This window comes from Odocoileus virginianus, chromosome 6 (genome assembly GCF_023699985.2).
Source record: "Odocoileus virginianus isolate 20LAN1187 ecotype Illinois chromosome 6, Ovbor_1.2, whole genome shotgun sequence".
Classification (NCBI taxonomy): Eukaryota; Metazoa; Chordata; class Mammalia; order Artiodactyla; family Cervidae; genus Odocoileus; species Odocoileus virginianus.
In genome coordinates, this window is record NC_069679.1 from 5,296,325 (window position 1) to 5,318,383 (window position 22,059).

A 22,059-nucleotide genomic window follows, 5' to 3' on the forward strand; every position below is an offset into this window, starting at 1 on the left:
GAACGTGTGCATCAAAGATGACAGGACCCAGTGGAAGGGGGAAAGGGAACAGTCTGCTAGAAAAAGCAAGCTCCAGAAGGGGATGGAGGGAGGAGAGTAAAGACAGAATAAAGACAATCCTGTGATAACAGAAAGGGCAACATGGACAGATGGCCTTGGGAGCCATGCTTTGTCCAGTTTTTTTCCATTTTGTTGACATTTGTTTTTTTTTGAAATATTTTTACCAGCATTTTAAACTATGCAGACTTGCTGAATTGTTATACATACTCTTTCTCTACAACAGCTGTGTAGACACATCCCAGCTTACGTTAGGTTTGGGGATATGGCCAACCTTCAGCACTAACTGCTGGTATTTTTCTAGATTTTTCTCACCCCCTCCACCGCTGGTCTTTCTTAAGAGTAAGCTTCAGTCCCTTTCTAGGCCAATATGTGTGACTATTACCCTTTGTTCTGCTTAGGAAGAGCGGCTGTATTGCTGTGGGTGGGGAAAGCAGAACAATGCTTCAACCTGATCTCCTCCTTCAGGGTTGGATACTTGTAAACGCTGAGCCTCAGGGGAGCAGGGCCTGGGACAAGGATTTGGGTGGGGGAATCTACAGCATTTTACCCCTCTCCACACACTTGGGGCTGATGCCTCTTCCCCAAGCTTGCTGGAGGATATCTATTTGGGGTAGAAGGCAGGAAGAAAGGCTGCCCATGTTGTGGTTTCAGTTTTTGTGTTGGTGTAATTGTATTTTCTTTTTTAGTAATTTTTATTGGAGTAGAGTTGCTTTACAGTCTCATGTTGGTTTCTGCTGTACAGTAAAGAGAATCAGCTTTTCATGCGCATTTATCCTGGCTTTTTTTTAAAGACAGTTATTTATTTATGTAGCTGGGCCAGGCCTCAGTTGCCGCACAGGGGGTCTTTTCGTTGCAGAATATGAACTCTTAGTTGCGGCATGTGGGACCTACTTCTCTGACCAGGGACCGAACCCGGGCCCCCTGCACTGGGAGTGCAGTCTTAGTCCCTGCACCACCAGAGAAGTTCCCAAATAGTCCCTCTTTTTTGGGTTTCTTTCCCATTTTGGTTACCCCAGAACTGTTGGTGTAATTTTTTGAAGAATGTATTTTTAATCTCCTTATGCTGGATATTCTCCCTCTGCCCCCGAGCCTGCCCTCCACCTGCACTGGGGTCTTCACGATTTTTACTCTCTGGGTTACACTTGGGTTTGGCTAGCGGGAGGGACAGGCAGAAGAGCAGGAAGATCTTCCAGGAAGGTGGCCCCCTTGCTCCTCTCCCCGCCTCCCTCCAGGTGGTTCGGCGGCAGCGGTGCTTCCTGCCGAAGCACAGCTTCTGGTGGGCGGGACACAGCTTTCACGACTCCTCCCTGTCCCTTCAGCCCTGGGAGTGGTAACAGCTTCCAAGGGCTTCTCCACCATCTTTGTTGATTCCTTCAACCCTGCCCTTCCCTCTGTAAATATTTCCTTCATCAATAGTCCTCAGTTACTCTTTTGAATGTGCCAGCTGTTTCTGTTGGAATGATCATTTGATCTGTTTGATTTGGCATATTTAAAAGAAAAATGAAACACCCAGATCACAGAGTTAAACCACCCAAATCAACTTTTAATAGTACATACATTTTAAGGAAATACAAAAATATAATTCAAGAAAATTTACTTACAAATAAAAATCACAAAAGTGACCAGAAAAAAAGTAACTTTCTGAAATAAAAATTAATGCCCAATACATGGCCTTGTTCCATGTATACACTAGACTTTAGCTAGTGTGAATTGCTTCTATGAATTGCTAAAATGACATTTATTTCCATAGTGTGTATTTCAGGTGATCAAATGCTTTGTAAATTTAAAAAGAAAGTCAATGATAATGCTGTTAGTATAATGATTATAGGTATGTTTTAAACGTGCAATCAAAGAGGAATTCCAATGGAGTCGTGTCTGATAAAGGCAGAAGATGGCCATCCTGAGCAGGCATGGCAAGCCAATGCATAATAAATTTATGCAAAGACTGTTTCTCTGTGAATGATTCAAGTAGGGGCTCTTCTCAAATTCAGAAAACCATTATTTTTGGCTTAAAATATTAGATTTGACTAAGGGAAGTAACGGAGAAGGAAATGGCAACCCACTCCAGTATTCTTGCCTGGAGAACCCCATGGACAGAGGAGCCCGGCAGGCTACAGTCCATGGGGTCCCAAAGAGTCAGACATGATTGAGCAACTAAACCAAGGGAAGTAAACAAACCTCTACTTAAGTGTGAATTAATGGTCTTCCCCTGCCTTTCAAAGTCATCAAATTCTGAACTCGAAGATGTTAATTTTTTCTTGGTTCAAAGCAGAGCTGACACTACATTAGCACGAGGGCGATCTGTCTCTGAAAGTGCACTGCTGAGAGCCGGCCAGGGCACCAAGAGCTGAACTGAATCACACTGAGAATGTAGTGAGGAGGCTCGGATTTGCCCTCCACCTGCCCAGGACTTGTCATCTCTGCCAGTATGGCGGGTAGAGGTTGCTGCTCTTTCTGGCTCTGGGTTGTCATGGGTCCAGACCACTTTGAGAGTCAGGTCTTTCTATAGTGTCTGAGAAAACACGGGCCTTATTAGGATCTTAGGAAACTCAAGGCCACAATTTAGTACCAGAATTTCCCAGTTTTCTCTTGGAAAAGATGATCTAAGGCCACAGTGAATCGTGCATGCGTGAGTGTGTGCCAAGTTATTTCAGATGTGTACGACTCTGTGGCCCTATGGACTGTAGCCGGAGATGCTCCTCTGTCCATGGGATTCTCCAGGCAAGAATGCTGGAGTGGGTTGCCATGTCCTCCTCCAGGGGATCTTCCTGACCCAGGGGATTGAATCCCCATCTCCTGCATTGGCAGGCAGGTTCTTTATCACCAGGGCCACCTGGGAAGCCCCACAGAGAGCCACCCAGTAACAATTCAGCTCAGAACAGAACTGCTTCAGCCCATCCCATTTCTGGACACCTAAAGTTAGGTAGAGTTGCTTTCCAGTATCGTGTTAGTTTCTGCATACAGCAAAGGGAATCAGCTATACATGAACATTTATCCTGTTGTTTTTTTTTAAGACAGTTATTTATTTATTTATTTATTTATTTAGTGGGGCCAGGTCTCAGTTGCGGCATACTGAGTTGAATATCCACTATAGTTTTTCTCTCTTTTCATTCCACTGACAGTCGAGGACAAAGAATAAAATCTAGGTCTTCCTTTATTATAATTCAGTTTTCTGATATACCAGACTAACTTCTGTGTTTTTTATTTAACTTGAAAATGAGTCAGCAAACTTAAACAGGTATGTCTGATGTGATGTGATTTTTAAAAAGGAAATATTTACTTGTCCAATATAAATAATTTTTCTATTACCTTGAAATTTCCAATAATAGTAAGTAATTTACTACTACATAGGATTTTAACTTTCAATTCCTTCTATGTAAATATCAGTGCAAATAAAATTTCAGGATTTAGTCATTTAACACAGTGCAAGGAACAGGAATATACTAGGAAACAAAGCTCTGGAAATCTATTAGTTCTTAAATGGCTTAAACTCATATTTTGGGACCACAGAGTGAATAATTTTGTTTCCACTAGTGATATTATGTACAAGTTTGTGCTTTTTTTGTCTTTTTAAATTTCTCAGGCATTATTTGAAAATTTGGGAGGATGATGAGGTAGGGTGAATGATTGTAGGTAACATTTTTATTTGGAGGAAGAAAAGTCATCTGATAAAAGAAATTAATCTTCCAGATCCAGAGTAACTTTAGCATTTTATGTTCAAGAATTACCCATGAGCCTAATTAGTCTTATTTAGAACAATTTCTTATCTTGGTGGACAGGGAAGCTTTATTTACACATCCAGATTTTAGCTAAGTTAAACTTAGCCTGGTTTGTTTAAATTAGTACAAAAGCAAACCATTCATTTATTCTTTTTAAAATAAGGGATAATTTGATATAGATTCTGTCCTAATACACTGATTTCTAAATTGGTTTGGAATCACTCTTAAGTGATCATCTAGTCTGATAACTACTTATAGGAAATAGTTTTGTGTAAGCAATTCAATGAGACTTTGAAAAAACTAATATTCTTTTTTGGTTTTTATTACAGCTATGTTGTAATAACACTCACTGCAAAAAATAAAATAATAAATAAAGTGTCCACTATATTGAAGATCATGCTATAAGGGGAAAAATTTCCCTCTAATATCAAGTATTGTATTGAATATTTCAAACTCTAATTTGCAATGCAACCCCACTTTAAAAATCTGCTAAATTAAGTTAAAAAAGTCCACTTTTATCTAATTTTTAAAGTTAGTATATCCATACAAACTATAAATTGCTATTTGGGGGGATTCATCACATACTACTCCATTTTCAAATTTTTTGTTTTATAGCTTATTTTTGTAACATTTCAGATGAGTTTATACTATAACTAAGATATGATTAAACAGTGCAAATTCACTGAAATATTTTGATGCTGAGTTTATACAATGCCAAACATTTAGATTTAGAAATATATTAAGATATGACTCACTGTATGATTTCCTATACAGCATGAGTCAAGCCATGTTTCCCAGATAAACATACAGACAGATGAATTTTGCTACAACACAATCATCCTATAAAGTATGTTAATCACAGCCTCAACATCAGCATTAAAAGAGTTCAGTGTAACTGAAGAACTGACCAGATTTTTCAGTTTTTAATTCTAATATTTGCCTCAGACATAGCCACATACACCCTCCCCTGAAAATAAAAAGTAGAATATTCATGAGAATTACTTCTCTTAATAGTCTACTATTTATCGCTCAGAGAAAAATTCCTTAAGTCCTTTTAGTTGCCATTAGCTCGACAGATGTTATAAAATAAATAACCTGACACTCTGACTCACATCTTCTCATGGATGGTGAAAAAGCTGACATTAACCACCTGAGCCTACTCTTCTATGAGTAATACTATCGTGACAAGAGCATGCTCCCACATAGGCAAACATACAGTACAAAGTACTCAGGATTTTCAAACTCATTGTCCAAAGAAAGGGCTTGATAAGCAATCACAAGACACCAGGCTTGGTTGCTTGCCCATATCCACTTCCTAGAGAATACATAAGTTTTATCTGGCTAGACTGTACATTGTTATGTTTACAATGGTACTAGCCTAGAAGATTAAAATAGAAAACACAGTAACTATTTAGGGATTTAAACAAATTACAAAACTACATGCTTTCTCATTCAACAGGAAAGCTTAAATCAAAAGGCACGGGATTATAAATACAGTTGGTTGTTCCTCCAAAGACCATAAACATGCTCCTTGAGGGCAGGTTTTATAGATCCTTCTGACACCTTCCAAGAAGTGCCTGGTCAGCACATCTGTAGCCCAAACCACTCCTGAAATATTTGTTTACTCTGTTTCATCAGGGTAAGGGCATTGTGTTTATAAACTAACTTTTTTCCATTTCTCTAAGGAACCGTTTCAAAATGGTCTTCCAGATGGTGGTTAACTAGCACTTCTTAACTGCGGCCCTCAAAGGTCAATCTGTTTACTGGCGTTTGACTGTGAAGAGCAGGAAGCTTGTGTTGTTTCTTGAGTTCTTAAAGAATCCCTGCAGCAGAGTGCTGAACGCAGCAGTCTCAGAACAGGAGGTCTCAGGATGGCAAAGACCCAGGGGTCAATTATCGAGTTAACTGATAAAAATCTAAGAGCCTGGAGGTCCCACTTTTCTTTCCGGGAAGAGTTTTCATTCATATATGCAAAAATCTGTAAGAAGCAAAAGGGGGGAAAGATGTCAGTTTTCTATTGTAGCAGTAGACAGGCTTCGACCATGTGCAGTTTCTTAAGGCTGAAAAGCAAAACGTGTTTTGTGTGTGGTTGTGGTGCTGAGAGGGAAGTTGCAAAATCTCACCCCTCTCACACAAGTTTATGCCTTAGGGACACTCTGAAATAGAAGTGTTGTCTCCTTTTGATAGATGGGGAAGTGAGGGAATAACAATGTGTGGCACTTACTTTCAAATGCTGAATTATGACAGTTCAGTGAGAGAGGGCACACAACAGAGCTTATGTTCTGGCCACTGGGCTGCCTGGGTTTGAATTCTGGCCCCTAAAATAGCTCTGGGACCACAGGTAAGAAAACTAACCTCTCTGTGTCTCCCTTTCTACATCTTTAAAATGAGTGACAATGATAACAATACCTATTCTTGGGATTGTTGGGAAGATGACAGGAAGTCATCCGTGTCAGCTCCTGCAAACAGTGCCCCCTTAAAACTTGCCCCACAACGATAGCCCTTATTATCTTCATTTTACCAGCGAGGACACCATAGGGCAGAGGCAGTAAGGGATTTCCCCAAGTTCCCAGGGCTGGTTAGTGGACAACTCAGGACACAAAGGTTGACAAAGGTCCATCTAGTCAAGGCTATGGTTTTTCCAGTGGTCATGTATGGATGTGAGAGTTGGACCATAAAGAAGGCTGAGTGCTGAAGAATTGATGCTTTTGAACTATCGTGTTGGAGAAGACTCTTGAGAGTCCCTTGGACTGCAAGGAGATCAAGCAAGTCAATCCTAAAGGAAATCAACCCTGAATATCCATTGAAAGGACTGATGCTGAAGATCCAATAATTTGGCCACCTGATGTGAAGAGCCGACTCATTAGAAAAGACCCTGATGCTGGGAAAGATTAAGGGCAGGAGGAGAAGGGGGTGACAAAGGATGAGATGATTGGATGGCATCATCGACTCAATGGACATGAGTTTAAGCAAACACAGGGAGATGGTGAAGGACAGGGGAGCCTGGCGTGCTGCAGTCCATGGGGTCACAAAGAGTCGGACACGGCTGAGGGACTGTATAGCAACAGGACACAAATTCCAAGTCCCTTGACACCTGAGCAGTGCTCACTGTTTGCTACATCCAGGTCGCCTATGTAGGCCGAAGATCTTCAGAAGAGTCTTAAACACTGGACAGCTGACACATCATTACACGCTGGCCAATGTTCTCAAAGTGGTATACCAGCTCTCATCTGATTCTTTAGGTATTTAGGGAACAAACAACTTTCTGATCCGATTTCAGAGAATGGAACAGCACATCCCTGATAAAGATCAAACGCTTCCACATAGCTTACAGAAAAGAGTGAAACATGTAAATCAAACCCAGTCGTTTGAAGCCAGTTCTTTATAGAGCTCCAGGGCCTCTCCTACCAACTGCAGCGGGTGAGTTAGAGAGCTATTCCTTCTTTCCTCCACTCTCCCTCACCAAAAGAAGGAATAGTTTCTTTCCTATTCCCCTAGTACTTAACTCTGCAGGCATCTGGCAACTGCATATACAAAGCAAATTGCAGGGAGGGAAAGAGTAGTCATCTTCGGTTTGCTTATGTTAGGACAATATCGGGAAGGTTTGGCAGCCATAGGTGTTTATGCCAGAGAATCTTGGCTTAAGGGAATGGAGAAGAGAGTTGGCAGATGAGCAAAGGGGAAAAAACAAAAAAAAAACTGAAGGTAGATGTCCCTGAATATAGAGAGAAGAAAAAAGTTAGGTGGAGATATGCAAGGGAGCAATACTTCTCTTGTCAGCTAAATTATTTTAGATGAGAAATTTACAGTATTTATATGGTATATTTAAAGAGCAATTTAAATACTGCTCTTTAAATTGTGACTCTTAAAATTGTGAATCTAATTATGGCACAGAATTGTCTATAAGGTCTTGAATCCAGTTACAATTCAGTATATATATATATATATATATATATATACATATAGAGAGAGAGAGAGAGAGAGAGGCGGGGGGGGGGGGGGGGGGGCTTCCCTGGTGGCTCAGATAGTAAAGAATCTGCCTACAATGCAGGAGACCTGGATTTGATGCCTGAGTCAGGGAGATCCCCTGGAGAAGGAAATGGCAACCTATTCCCGTATCCTTGCCTGAAGAATTCCATGGACAGAGAAGCCTGGTGGGCTACAGTCCATGGGGTCGCAAAGAGTAGGACACAACTGAACAACTTTCACTCACTCAAAGAGCCATTTTGGAGTTTTGGAATTCAGGATGATATTGTACATAAACCTGATAGATTAAAATATACTAGTCACTACACATGCATACAACTGAGTGTTCTGTCATAGAAAAAGTTTGTAGCTGGGTTTATGACCTAATCTCACCCAAAAACTATAACACTGATTGTCTAGCGGGCCACGTAGAGCAGGCTCAGCATTCCAGTGTCAAAGGTCACATGTGAAGATGAGTCAGGTTTTCAGTGGCAAGATCTGACCATAGTTCCTGGTCTCTTTAGAGTGTGACTGACCAATGAGAAGTGAAACATGGTTTCAGAGGGTGAAGCAATTCTGTACTTTGTTTCCTTTTCATCCACTATGCTGAGTAATTTTTAGAAATGCTTAAAATTTGCATTTTAGGAGGTGGCCAATATGTGCATGCTTAGTCGTTTCAGTCGTATCTGACTCTTTTCAACCCCAAGGATTGTAGCCCGCCAGGCTCCTCTGTCCATGGAATTTTCCAGGCAAGAATACTGGAGCAGACTGCTATTTCCTCTTCCAGGGAATCTTCCCAGCCCAGAGATCAAACCTGCATCTCCCACGTTGCAGGTAGATTCTTTTACCCACTGAGCCACCTCTATACCCATCAAACACTAACTCCTCATTCCCCTCTCCCTTCAGCCAATCCTGGAATTTAATTAAAGGCTGACACAATGGATATAGGTCAATTAATTAATAATATTTCAGTTATATTCTGGAATTCAGTTTCAGAGTCTGGTAGACTATATACATGTTTTTGCACATGCTACTAATAAATTTGCTATGAGAAAAATATCAAGGACAAATGTAAACCAGTCAAGTGAGTTTTAATTCCTTAGGACAGAGCTTGTTGTGATACCCGCAAAGCAGCACCAATGAAAGTTAGTATCCTTTAGATTTGTCTTCCATTGAATCCCCGCAGCCTCCATGTAAAACTTCGTCTTGGCACTGACCTGGCACTGTTTGTTTCAGCTACTTTCCTACCTTTAATGCAACTACATAATACACTCAGAATTTTAGAGCAAATGAGAACCTTATTTGGCTGCTCATTGAAATCACCCGAGGATCATTAAAAACACTCTGATGGAAAAAAATAATAAAGAAATAAAAATACTCTGATGGCTTGCTCCCTCCCTCAGAGACTCTGATTTTATTAGTCTGGGCTATAACCTGGGTGTCAGGGCTTTTAATGTCCCCCAGGAGATACTAGGGCTTCCCCAGTTGCTCAGTGGTAAAGAATCTGCCTGTCAGTGCAGGAGACATAAGAGATACAGGATCAATCCCTGGGTCAGGAAGATCCCCTGGAGTAGAAAATGGCAACCCACTCCAGTATTCTTGCCTGGAAAACCCCATGGACAGATGAACCTGGAGAGCTACAGTCCACAGGATGGCAAAGAATCAAACACAACTAAGCATGAACACATACACAGGTGATACTAATGTGCAAAGTTGAGACCCACTGCTTTAGACCCTTACCCAATACCTGAAATAGTTTGAAATTATTCATTTATCACACTTAACAACAAAAGACCTACTGAGGCCTGGCCAATTAAACATGACTTGGAGTTTCCAGAGTTCAGTTCCTGATTATTAACATACAATGATTTCTTTTGAAAACTGAATCTTACGGGGAAAGTAGCTAATATTTACTGAATACTTTTGTGTCAGGTCTGGTGCTAAACAATTTGTGTCTTGTTATATTTTATCCTTCTACAAATCTGTAAAAGTGTTATTAGTCCCATTTTTGCAAGGAGGAGATCAAGGCTTAGAAGATTAGTTACATTGACCCAAATCACACCATGGGTAAGCAGGGAAGCCTTGAAGCCACAGAAGCAGGGCCAGACTTCCTTCTTAGCCACTACACACTCTAGCACCATCTGCATAAATACCCTATGATGTGAAGTGTCACATGAAATTCACCACTGACTGATTATGGGTTTGTAGGAGATTTCTTTCCAAATGTGTCACAAAGATTTATGGGTATTACTGCTCCTGTTTATAGATTTTAAAACCATGGCTATCTAAGAAATTCTTGGCTTTCTTTGGGGCTTTTCTTTCCTCCACGCTTTCCATAGCCAAATGGAAGGCAGTGACAATCACCTTGACCAAGAGTGTAGACATAACACAATCACTTCTCTTTAGGGAAATGGCCTCTAGTTCTTGCTGTCTACGTTTTTAAAACTCAGTGTAATCATATCAGTATTCATAACCACCATTTCATATCATATGGAGAAGGAAAAGGTGTCAAGTGAAAATACTCATGTAGAAAAACTTTCTTTTAAAAGGTAAGGTGTATTAAAATTCTTTAACAATCCCCAAACAGGAGAATGGATACATGTATATGTATGGCTGCATCATTTCACTATACACCTGAAACTATCACAAAATTGTTAATCATCTCCAGTATAAAGTAAAAAGTTTTTAAAAAATCCCCAGATACATCACTGATGATGTTTGAATGATAAAGGGCCTTCTAGTATTGCATGCATATTAACTCAAAATATCACCAGGCAAATCTGAATTTCTCTTTCATTACTACTAGAATTGTGATACTGTGCAAGTATGTAATCAACAAATTTCAAATCAGCTTTACAACCCCCTTCATGTTAAATTTTACATAAAGAGTACCAGGAATGAATGAGGGAAATTCCAGTACTGTTTACTTGCGTTTGTTCTGTATGTGAAAGATCAGATTTCCACTAATCAGATTTATCTAAAAGTTATAGCCCTAAAGAATTCTAAAGATGAAGAAATTTTTAGAATGAGTCAATGGTTCACTCTTGAAATTTTAGAACCAAATAAAATGCATTAGCACTTTATCCTAATGGCATGAGGAAAATAGTTTAAAATGACCAGAGGCTATTAACAGTTATTAGTAAAGTAGTGAGAAAGTGGCTAAATATGGGTTGGAAATTAAGAGACAAACAGTATCTGAGTCAAGAATGGACGTCTGATGTGTTTCCTGTGTCCTGTCTCATTTAAGGAAGAAAGAAAGTTTCTAGCTATCTCTGTGAAATGATAACAACATCTGATTAATATGAGGAATTTATTAATTTATATAATATTCCTTTAATGCAAAAACGGTATGGAATATGTTATTGGTCCTATGCATGATTTTATATTGGATAGCCAAAATAATGCTTTTTTAAAAGATCAATTAAGAAATGTTTAAATGTTTAACAACAAAACTTTATGTGAGGAGTAATCAGATTATTTCTTAATTTAGACCAGTATTTACACTAGCGAATCTTTTAAAATCTCAGACTCAGCCTTTTAATGCACAGGTCTGTGCAGAAACAAAAAGAAACTACACCCTCAGTCTCAGCTCAGGCCCCTTGATCTGCTACAGAGATAAAGGTCTTTGCCACTGTATTTTTACAGCTAAAAGTTGAAATTAAGAGACAAAGTGAAATTAAGAGACGAAGATATTTATAACATCTCACAACTCTCTTGTAAATCTTGGGTTAATCTTCTCATGAGCTTCCCTGATGGCTTAGTGGGCAAAAAAATCTGTCTGCAACCCAGAAGACACAGGAGATGCTGGTTCGATCCCAGGGTTGGGAAGATCCTCTGGAGGAGGAAATGGCAACCCACTCCAGTATTCTTGCCTGAAAAATCTCATGGACAGAGTAGCCTGGCAGGCTGTAATCCAAAAGGCTGCAGAATCAGACACGAGTGATTAATCACAAGCACACGATCTTCTCATATGTTACCCCTGAATAAGTATTTTCTCTCTGATGGTATTGTGGTTAAAAGCATAGGCTATGTGTTTAAACTGCCTGCTTTTGAATCCTGGCTCCAGTATTCACTAGCTTGGGACCCACGGTAAGTTATTTGCCTCATTTGTAGAATGGGAATAAAAATGTTACCTATATGACAGATTGTTGTGAAGATAATGCATTAATATATGTAAAAATTAGCACTCAAAAATGTTAGCAATTTTGATGGTGGTAATAATGACCTGAACTTAATTACAGTGTACTGAGCATTTTACATTCTGAATTTCACTTCCCAAGCTTCGGAAGTCCTAGGCTGGCATTCTTAAAGGAAGCAGTAATTGTAACTTGCCCATACTTTGGGACAATGGTTGACATCAGCAGTTCGGGTTTCCTCAATTTCCTACCCCTCTTTCCTCACTCCTGGAGTGCTGAGCAGGCTGGAGTCCCACTGGGTACACAGCTGTGAGGTCTCCTTATTGGGCCAATGGTGTGGCCCACTTTTTGTGTGTTGTGTTAGTCGCCCAGTCATGTCGACTCTTTGTGGCCCCATGGATTGTAGCCCACCAGGGAAGACCTGTGGCCCACTTTGAGGGCCACAGAAGGAAGTTCTATTATCCCAAGGAAGAAAGAGGCAGAGAGAGGGCACATTGCTCTCATTTTCTGGAACACACGAAATTAGTTAGAATAGTTCATTAATAATTATTTTACATTGATTACATTTTTCATTGATGCTGTTTGGATACGTTGGGTTAAATAAAAAATTTTAGTTAATAATTAATCTTGTGTTTTTTTTTTTTAACTTTTTGTTGTGTGGTTACTAGAAAACTGGAGACACGCTGGACTGGATGAAGCACAAGCTGGAATCAAGATTGCTGGGAGAAATATCAATAACCTCAGATATGCAGATGACACCACCCTTATGGCAGAAAGTGAAGAAGAACTAAAGAGCCTCTTGATGAAAGTGAAAGAGGAGATTGAAACAGTTGGTTTAAAACTCAACAGTCAGAAAAATAAAATCATGGCATCTGGTCCCATCATTTCATGGCAAATAGATGGGGAAACAATGGAAACAGTGACAGACTATTTTGGGGGGCTCCAAAATCACTGCAGATGGTGACTGCAGCCATGAACTTAAAAGACATTTGCTCCTTGGAAGAAAACCTATGACCAACCCAGACAGCATATTAAAAAGCAGAGACATTACTTTGCCAACAAAGGTCTGTCTAGTCAAAGCTATGGTTTTTCCAGTAGCTATGTATGGATGTGAGAGTTGGACTATAAAGAAAGCTGAGCACCGAAGAATTGATGCTTTTGAACTGTGGTATTGGAGAAGACTCTTGAAAGTCCCTTGGACTACAAGGAGATCCAACCAGTCCATCCTAAAGGAGATCAGTCCTGAATATTCATTGGAAGGACTGATGCTGAAACCAAAACTCCAATACTTTCACCACATGATGCAAAGAACTAACTCGTTGGAAAAGACCCTGATGCTGGGAAAGATTGAAGGTGGGAGGAGAAGGGGACAACAGAGGATGAGATGGTCAAATGGCATCACCGACTCGATGGATATGAGATTGAGTAAACTCTGGGAGTTGCTGATAGACAAGGAGGCCTGGTGTGCTGCAGTCCATGGGGTCGCAAAGAGTCAGACACGACTGAGCGGCTGAACTGAACTGAATTTAGAAAATTGGAAATTCTTTCTGTGGCTGGCATTTGTGGTTCACAGGGTATTTATATTGGGCTGTGCATGCTCTCTTAGAAGAACAGGAGAATTTCTGGAGGCAACCAGAGGCCTTTGCCTTGTCCACCAGAGCACTGGTTAGGATGTGTGGAAATGATTCCTGCCTTGGGTGGGAGATTGGTGTAGGCCATTTCTTTTCCTATTATTAATTAATAAATTTTTTATTGTGGCAAAAAAGCATATAACATAAAATTCACTCTCTCAACAGTTTCTAAGTATATAATAAAATATTGCCACCCACATGCACACTGTTGTGCAAAAGATGCCCCAGACCTCTCATCCCAATCCTACATGCCTGAAACTCTACATCCACCAGACAGCTCCTCCTACCCCTCCCCCAGCCCCTGGCATGCACTGTTTCATCTTCTGTTTCTATGAGTTTGACTACTTCAGGTACCTTCTATAAGTGGCATCATACAGTATTTGTCCTTCTGTGACTGGGTATAGGCCGTTTCTGAGCACAAGTTTCATGTGCATCCAGTAGAATAAAAGGACATGGAGAAAAGCACCCCCCAGAGACCCATGCCAAGCATTCTGAAATAGCAGAATGCTATTCCATAGCCTTGACTTTTGAATTGTCAGCTAAGCCTTCCAAGAAATAAATTAATTCTGGACAGTGTAGCATTTCATAACATTTAAAGTGCTATATAGATGAAAGTTACAAGTACCAATAATCTATGGATAAAATAAAATTAGTTAATGGTCTATATAAATGTCCTTATTAAGAGATTACTTGATACTTCCCATTTAAGGTACAGTCAAAATATCTGTTTTGTGACAGGTATCATCTCTTTCTTTTTACCAAGACTGTGGCAGGTAAGACTCAACTGTTTATTCCCTGTAGGAGCAATCATGTGCTTCTGAAGATTAGGAAGTGGAGATGCTAAAACTCAGAGTTCTCCTTTCTCTGTAAGAGGTCAGCATTTGCTCAGATACAGCCCAGGCTCTGCTATCCATGTTACATTTTAGGAGGTTCAAACTTACAGCATCATGGAAATAACTGCTGGTATTGCCTCCAACCAGGACAGCACCCAGCCCAGAACCTAGGCAAGGGGTTCCTCCAAGCAACCAGTCTTTCCTCTACTTATCATCAGGAACATATTATGAATTTTAATGACAACCAAGAGTTATACTTCCAATATACGGGTAACTTGGGAAGCCTGTAAACTAGGTTTTGTTGAACAAGACAATGAACGCTCTGGATTTCTGCAATGTGGACCCTTCTCACCTGGGACCATTCTTAATGGCCACTGGAATGCTACTGGTTGGGCATCATATTTTGCATTGAGAGAAACAGAAGGCAGAGCCTGGAGAACTGGCACCAGCTGATTGGGGTGGGGTGGAGGACAGGACTCCAGGCGAACTACAGCTCAGGGAAGTCAGATTGTAACTGACAACTATCCCAAGGTGGAAGGGACTGCTTCTTCCTCAGACAGGAAGCCATTCTAGCCTTGTAGACCGGAACTGGCTCTAGGATGGGGTCTAGGCTGGCTTAGTGGAGGGCCAAGACTCCGTTTCAGGGGTGCTGTGTCGCTGTATGAGAAACACTAGCATAGAGATGCCCATTTGCTGGGATTAGGGAAGCAGGAAGTGGAGTAAAGGTGAGACTTGGGAAGGGAAGGCGATAGACTTTTACATATTAGGTCATATTTTTACAAGTTGTGGGAATCTGCGTGGTGGTGGAAAGGGTGGGAGTAAGAGGAGAGAGTGCAAGAAGGCTGCACGGAGCTCGGCTGTAGAAACCAAGTGAGTGACTTACTGTGAAAGGCAAGGAGCAGACGGCGAAGGTGATGGTCATGATAGCCAGGAGAATAAGATGGTCCGTCTCCTCCGCCACGGATACCCTTTCTGCCCTCCTGTGGCTGCTGCCCAAGGAGGGTCCGCAGCGGCTTCTCCTGCCGCGGCGGTGCATGTGGATGAGGTTGACGATGACACTAAAGTTGCAGGCGAGCACGGCGATGATGAGCGACAGCAGCAGAGTAGCGTAAAGCCGCAGGTACATGGTCTGCTTGTGTCCGATGAAGCACCACGTCCCTGGGCTGTACTGGGCATACTTCCAATGTTCCAGCAGCGGCAGGGAGCAAAACAGCAGGGAGACTATGTAGATAGTGGGCAGCACAGCCAGGCCACTGCGGCGGGTGACCCGGCGCTGGTAGAAGTAGGGGTGTCCGATGGCTAGGTAGCGCTCCAGGGCCATGGCGAAGAGCATGAGCATCGTGGCCAGGCTGAAGAAGGTCATGGAGAAGGCAAAGTAGATGCACACGCTCCTGTCTGGCCCCAGGGCCACCAGAGTCCGGTTCTGCGCATACGAAGCCAGCACCACGGGGCTGATGAGGCAGGTCCCAAGCAGGTCGGTGAGCACCAGCTCTGTCACCAGCACGTGGAACAGCGAGATGGAGTTCCCGCGGCCCGCGCTGCGCCCCGAGTCCCCCCGCCAGCGGCGCACCAGGAGCGCCAGCGCAATGAGGTTCCCCAGCACCCCGGCCGCGAACATCGCGGAGCTGATGGCCGGGCTTTCGCCCGGGGGGAGCCACCGTGGCTCTTCGCGGTTCTCGGACTGGGAGTCGTTAGAAGTATTGCCCATGGTGGGGTGCCGGGAGGAGAGAGGCGTCCTCCTCTCCCGCCGGCGCGCACCTGGCAGGAGGTGGGGTCTGAGAGCCCGAGTGCTACGAGACTCTGAGCGAAGGGGAGGGACCCAAATCCAGAGCCCCCTGCCGGTCCCCGGCGCTCACCGAGGGCGGGCTCGGCCCGGGTGTCCTGCGGCTCCGGGAGAGGCCGCGCGGCTGCCGCATCCTACGGTGCTCCAGGCTCCTCCGGGGACCAGCCGCCGCCGCCTCCGAGTCTCCCGGGGTGGCGGCCGTCCAGGGGCGAGAGCCGGCGGGCTGCCGGGAGGTGGACGCGTCACACGACGAGTCCCTCCGGGCGCGCGGGGGCGGGGACCGGCCGGGCGAGAGGCGTGGGTGGCCGGTGCGAGCAGCGGCCCTGGTCCCTAGCTCAGGCGGCTGCCTGATGCCCAGAGGCTGGCTGACCACCGCTGGGACGCCTTTAGCCCCGGCCGAGGGCTTGGAGGGAGTGCGGGGCACAGTGTGGGCTACTGTGTCCGCACAGTATTCACCGAAGGCAACGCGGCTCAGCAAGCAAGAGAGAAGCTGGGAGGACCCAGTACCGTGAGACGTGGAAAAGAGGGGAGCAACAGACACTAAAGACGGCTTGCAGTAAGACCAATGTGTTTGGTTGTTGTTTGTTTTTAACATTCTCAGGAAGACACATCAGGAAGGCGGGGCCAAAATTAGGAGGAAGTGAGAAGCAAGCCCGCGCATTCAAGCAACCAAGCCATGCATGCCACGCCAAGCTGTCTGTTGCACCGTCGCTTTGATTCAGTTCCCAGCATTTCTCCTTTTTCTATGTCAACACGGTAACGGATAACCACTTGTTTAAGCAACCTTTTTTTTTAATTTCTTTGTAATTGTGTAGAATTGTGTTTGTGGGTACAGCTTGAAACCACCGCCCATTGTTCTCTACCCAAGCTCAGCTGCGAAAGAGAAATGTTGTTCAGCCATACATTCCCCCCCACCCCCCATGTTTAGTTAACCGTTCAGGAGTCCTACGGAAAGACCCGTGCCTGGAAACGTTTATTGGTTGGTGACAGTTTCCGAGACTGGAGCTGACAAATATGGTTTGGTAGTTTCTTACTGCCTCCTGTCATATATGCAGTCATGAAAAAGAGCTGATGTTTACAACAAACATCAGTTTGACAGCCAACATGTGCTGTGCTTAATCACTCAGTCCTGTCCGACTGTCTGCCACCCCATGGACTGTAGCCCACCAGGCTTCTCTGTCCGTGACGATTCTCCAGGCAGGAATACTGGAGTGGGTTGCCGTGTCCTCCTCCAGGGGAATCTTCCCAACCCAGGTCTCCTGCATTGCAGACGGATTCTTTACCTTCTGAGCCACCAGGGAAGCCCGCATGGGTAATTACATTCTATAAGGAGGGTCATAGGCACTTGGGGAAGGGAGGAGGCCTGGGAGGAGGATGGATCTGCCTAGGGAACTGGTGGGGTCGGGGGTGGGGTGGGTTGGACAGGGCTGGGAAGTCATCCTGTGGGAGTAAAGGAAAGATTGCCTGTTGAAGATCACCCACCCCTTCCTGTAGCCAGCTTGTTCTCTATGACTATTATAGCTCACTTTGATGATTCTGGCTTGGGGGATGGGGGCTCTTAACAGTGGATTGGATTGGGGATGGGAATCCCAACAGAGCAAGCTCACAGGGGTATGTTTTTCTCATATAATAATGTGAGTAGTGGTGGGCTGGTGTGGCTCCAGGTCTCTTTTCTCCAGGGCTGTGATTCCTAGCATGCTGACTTTCTGTCTCCATGCTCTTCCCCAGTGGTCAGCAGGGTTCAACAAGAGAAACAGAACCACATCATCATAGAAGTTCTATTGGACAGGGTTGCCTTAGACCTTGCATGGTGGTGGGAGAAGGTAGAGGAGTCTATGCAAGGCCATTTGCTCTCTCTGGTTCTAGGGTTGAGAATGAAGTCACTGCAGATCAGCCAGAGGCAGCCAGGATAGAAAGTTGGGTGTGACTTGGAGCAAGAACAGACTTAGAACTGGAAGGGACAAAGTGGAATTCATGAACAGCTGTAGTCTTCAAAGGCAGACTAGATCTGAGTATGTGTCTCACTACTCAAAACTTTGATAATGGAGAGGTGCTGCAGGAGAAGCTGGTACCTTTCATGGAACTGTGCAAGCACTTGGCTTATGACCTGGTGAAGCTGAAGATCTCATAGGAGCTGAGGTCTGGGTGCTGCCTCATGCCAGCAAGGAGAGCCAACAGATCAGCTACAATGTGCTAGAGTTACCACGATGCCTGGAGCTCTGCGCTGTCCTTCAGAGCGTGAAAACTGTGGCCGCTACTTCACTGTTGTCTTCCAGAGCTCATGCAACACTAAAACCATGCAGGATTCTAGAAAACAGATCCTGTTTAGCTGAGTTGCCACAATACAAAGTCACCACACTGCCCCATTGGTACAAGGCATTAAGTCCATTGTGTATGCTTCAGCCCAGAAATAATGTTATAGAAATAATGTACTACTTCCAGTAGATGGAATCTCAAAGTACACAATGATGTTACAGAGAAATATATACAGATATACAGAGAAAGCAGAAATACTGTTCTCGTTGCAAGAATCCAAATGTCCTACCATTGAGAACTGGTCTAATAGATTTTGATACACCTATGCAACACAATAAAAAAATCATTAGAAAGGATGATGTGTATCTGTCTTTACTGATAATGTGGAGTTAAAAGCATGTAAATCATTCCATTCATATAAAATTATATGCATAATTATTTGCACAGAGCAGCATCTAGAAGGATGTTCAGCAAAATATTAATGGTAATTTCTCTGGGTAGTACTTTTTTCTTTATGCCTTTCTGTCTTGGAGAATTTATCTATGTATTACCTTTATATCAGGAAATGCAAGGAAGCTGCTTTTTATTTAGGAAAAAATTAATTATTGGAGGACTTTTTACTACTTGGTGGAAGGCAGGAGGTTAAATGCTAATGTTTTCAATTCTCTTCCCATTCTGTTCCTTAATGAATGGGAAGGTCTTTTCAGTTTCTTGAAACTGATCAAGAAGGTTGTCCTTCTTATTTGAAAATTGGAAATCATCACACATTAGGCAGCATTTCTAATGACATGGTGCCCTGCCCCACTGAAGTGACTGCTTTGACATAGACTCTTGGTGTCTGTTAGCTAGTATCATTGCCAGCTCAGTTCTGATGCTACCATTACCAGGAAGTCATAAACATGGTAGCAAAAAGTCAACTAAAGGGTCAAAAAAAAAAAGTCAAGTGAGTAGAAACTAACTTCAAGACTCATTCACAACATTAAGGGAAATTATGAGGGGAAACTATGAAATGGAAACTATAAAAAAAAGAACAAAATGGAAATTCTAGAACTAAAACTTGCAGCAGCTTGAGGTTGACAGATTAAAGGGTGAAACCTGAAGACTAATCAAACCTTCCTTTTCTGTCATCAAGACTTTTGTCCTCCTGGGAAATATTCTCACTTTTTCCGTACCACATAAGGCTTAGAGAACACTCGTTTCCTGCTGCTTGCCCTTCACTTCTTTACCCAAGAAGTGAAGCATGGGTTTCCTATGCTCTCAGATCCCTCAAATCTCTGAGAGGTACAGAGCAACCTTATCTAGGAAACCCTGTGTTAACATCTAAGCTTCCCCGGTTCTCCTAAACTTCACCTTCCCTCATTCATGTCCCATGAAAGTACTAGGGGAGAAGTGGTGAAACTCTGCTGTTTCTTATCGCCTCTGATCTGGGTCTTGACTTTTAAAAGTCATAAGCTAAGAATTGACGCCTGTGTTCTGCTAAGACTGTCCTTTCTCTGAGGCAGTCAGCATAGAACTCCCTGCTGCTGCTGCTAAGTCACATCAGTCGTGTCCGACTCTGTGTGACCCCATAGATAGCAGCCCACCAGGCTCCGCTGTCCCTGGGATTCTCCAGGCAAGAATACTGGAGTGGGTTGCCATTTCCTTCTCCAATGCATGAAAGTGAAAAGTGAAAGTGAAGTCGCTCAGTCATGTCCGACTCCTAGCAACCCCATGGACTGAAGCCTACCAGGCTCCTCCATCCATGGGATTCTCCAGGCAAGAGTACTGGAGTGGATTGCCATTGCCTTCTCCGATAGAACTCCCTAGCCACTGCTAAAACTAGGGGATGGTCTGAAGTGTCAGGAAGTACTGGGCAAAAAAAAAAAAAAAAAACAAGCATAAGTTAATATGCCAAATTAATGCCTGGCTATATTTACATTCATATAGGCCTGTGTGTGTAACCAGGGCTTGGTGGGACTTATTACATCCTCACAGGATTGAGAAACAACTTGATAAGTCTTTGCAAACCAGAGTCAATAAAAAGTGCTTTACAAATGAATGTGAGAATACAACAGTTCTCTTGTCCTCAGACAGGAAATATGAGAAAGGTAAATCCACAACTGTTTATTAGCACAAGGTATTAGATTAAATGAGTCACTCTGATAATGGTAGGAAGTCAAATTACCTGTGATTCTAATTTCCTTTTTAAGATTGATAGAGGACAAAGAATCTAATATAATCAAGAACATTTTCTTTTACCAGAAAGCCTTGTGTCTAAGAACAGAACAAACTATAAGGTAGAAAAGCACATATAACACAAAAGTAAGGCTATGGTTATTCAACTTGTTTGTATAAAGTATCAACTCATTATAGAAATTTTGCAAAAATAGAAGAAAAAAGTCACCCATGAGTGAATCCATCAAAAATGGCCACTCTTAACATTCTGATGTGTGTTTCTTTCAATTTTTCTGCTACGTACATCTTTTTCCCCCACTTGTGATAGTGTATGTAAATTTTTCTATACTTATTCTTAAAAAACTTTAAAGTATAATGATACTGAGCATAAACCCAGAGAAAACCATAATTCAAAAAGACACATGCACCTCAATTTTTATTGCAGCGCTATTTACAGTAGCCAGGACATGGAAAAAAACCTAAATGTTCATCTGCAGAGGAATGGGTAAAGAAGATGTGGTACATATGTACAATGGAATATTACTCAGCCATAAAAAGGAATGAAATTGGGTCATTTGTGGAGATGTGGAGGGACCTAGAGACTGTCAAACAGAGTGAAGTAAGTCAGAAAGAGAAAAGCAAATATTGTATATAGACACACACATGTGGAATCTGAACAAACTGGTATAGATGGTCTTATTTACAAAGCAGAAATAGAGATATGGAGGTAGAGAACAAATGTATGGATACCAAGGGGAAAAGGGAAGTGGGATGAATTGAGAGATTGGGGTTGCCATATACACATTCTTGGTACTCTGTATAAAAGAAATTAGTAAGGAGGACCTGCCGCACAGTGCAGGGAACTCCACCCAGTGCTCTGTGGCGACTTAAATGGGAAGGAAATCCAAAAAGGGGATGTGTGTACACATATAGCTGATCCACTTTGCTCTACAGTAGAAACTAATACAATGTTGGAAAGCAACTATACTCCAATACATTTTTTAAAGTATAATGAATAGCTTATACTGAAATACATATTCAGTTCAGTTCAATCGCTCAGTCATGTCCAACTCTTTGCAACCCCATGGACTGCAGCTCACCAGGCTTCCCTGTCCATCACCAGCTCCCAGAGCTTACTCAAACTCATGTCCATTGAGTTGGTGATGCCATCCAGCCATCTCATCCTCTGTCATCCCCTTCTCCTCCTGCCTTCAGTCTTTCCCAGCATCAGGGTCTTTTCCAATGAGTTAGTTCTTTGCATCAGGTGGCCAAAGTATTGGAGTTTCAGCTTCAGCATCAGTCCTTCCAGTGAATATTCAGGACTGATTTCCTTTAGCATTGACTGGTTTGATCTCCTTGCTGTCCAAGGGACTCTCGAGTCTTCTCCAGCACCACAGTTCAGAAGCATCAATTCTTCGGTGCTCAGTCACCAGGGAGGCCGAAAGGCTTATTATGTTCCCTAAACTGCTAAAGGCTTAGCACACATTACCTCATTGCTTTTCCTATCAGTTCTACAGGAAA

General features: G+C 42.7%; 2 protein-coding genes across 2 annotated transcripts; one reads left to right on the forward strand and one right to left on the reverse strand.

The window, feature by feature from the left end:
• Nucleotides 1-1,582: 1,582 nt before the first annotated feature.
• PTGER2 (prostaglandin E receptor 2) lies at nt 1,583-16,231 on the reverse strand. The gene is made up of 2 exons (XM_020893474.2): nt 15,229-16,231; nt 1,583-5,757 (listed from the first exon to the last, which is right to left on the reverse strand). Exons 1-2 carry the CDS (start codon nt 16,051-16,053, stop codon nt 5,524-5,526), a joined length of 1,059 nt encoding a protein of 352 aa, XP_020749133.1. The 5' UTR covers nt 16,054-16,231; the 3' UTR covers nt 1,583-5,523.
• Nucleotides 16,052-18,740, forward strand: LOC110137198 (uncharacterized). Its single transcript, XM_070468490.1, has 3 exons — nt 16,052-16,078; nt 16,128-17,440; nt 17,995-18,740. Exons 1-2 carry the CDS (start codon nt 16,052-16,054, stop codon nt 16,638-16,640), a joined length of 540 nt encoding a protein of 179 aa, XP_070324591.1. The 3' UTR covers nt 16,641-17,440; nt 17,995-18,740.
• The last annotated feature ends 3,319 nt before the right edge of the window (nt 18,741-22,059 follow it).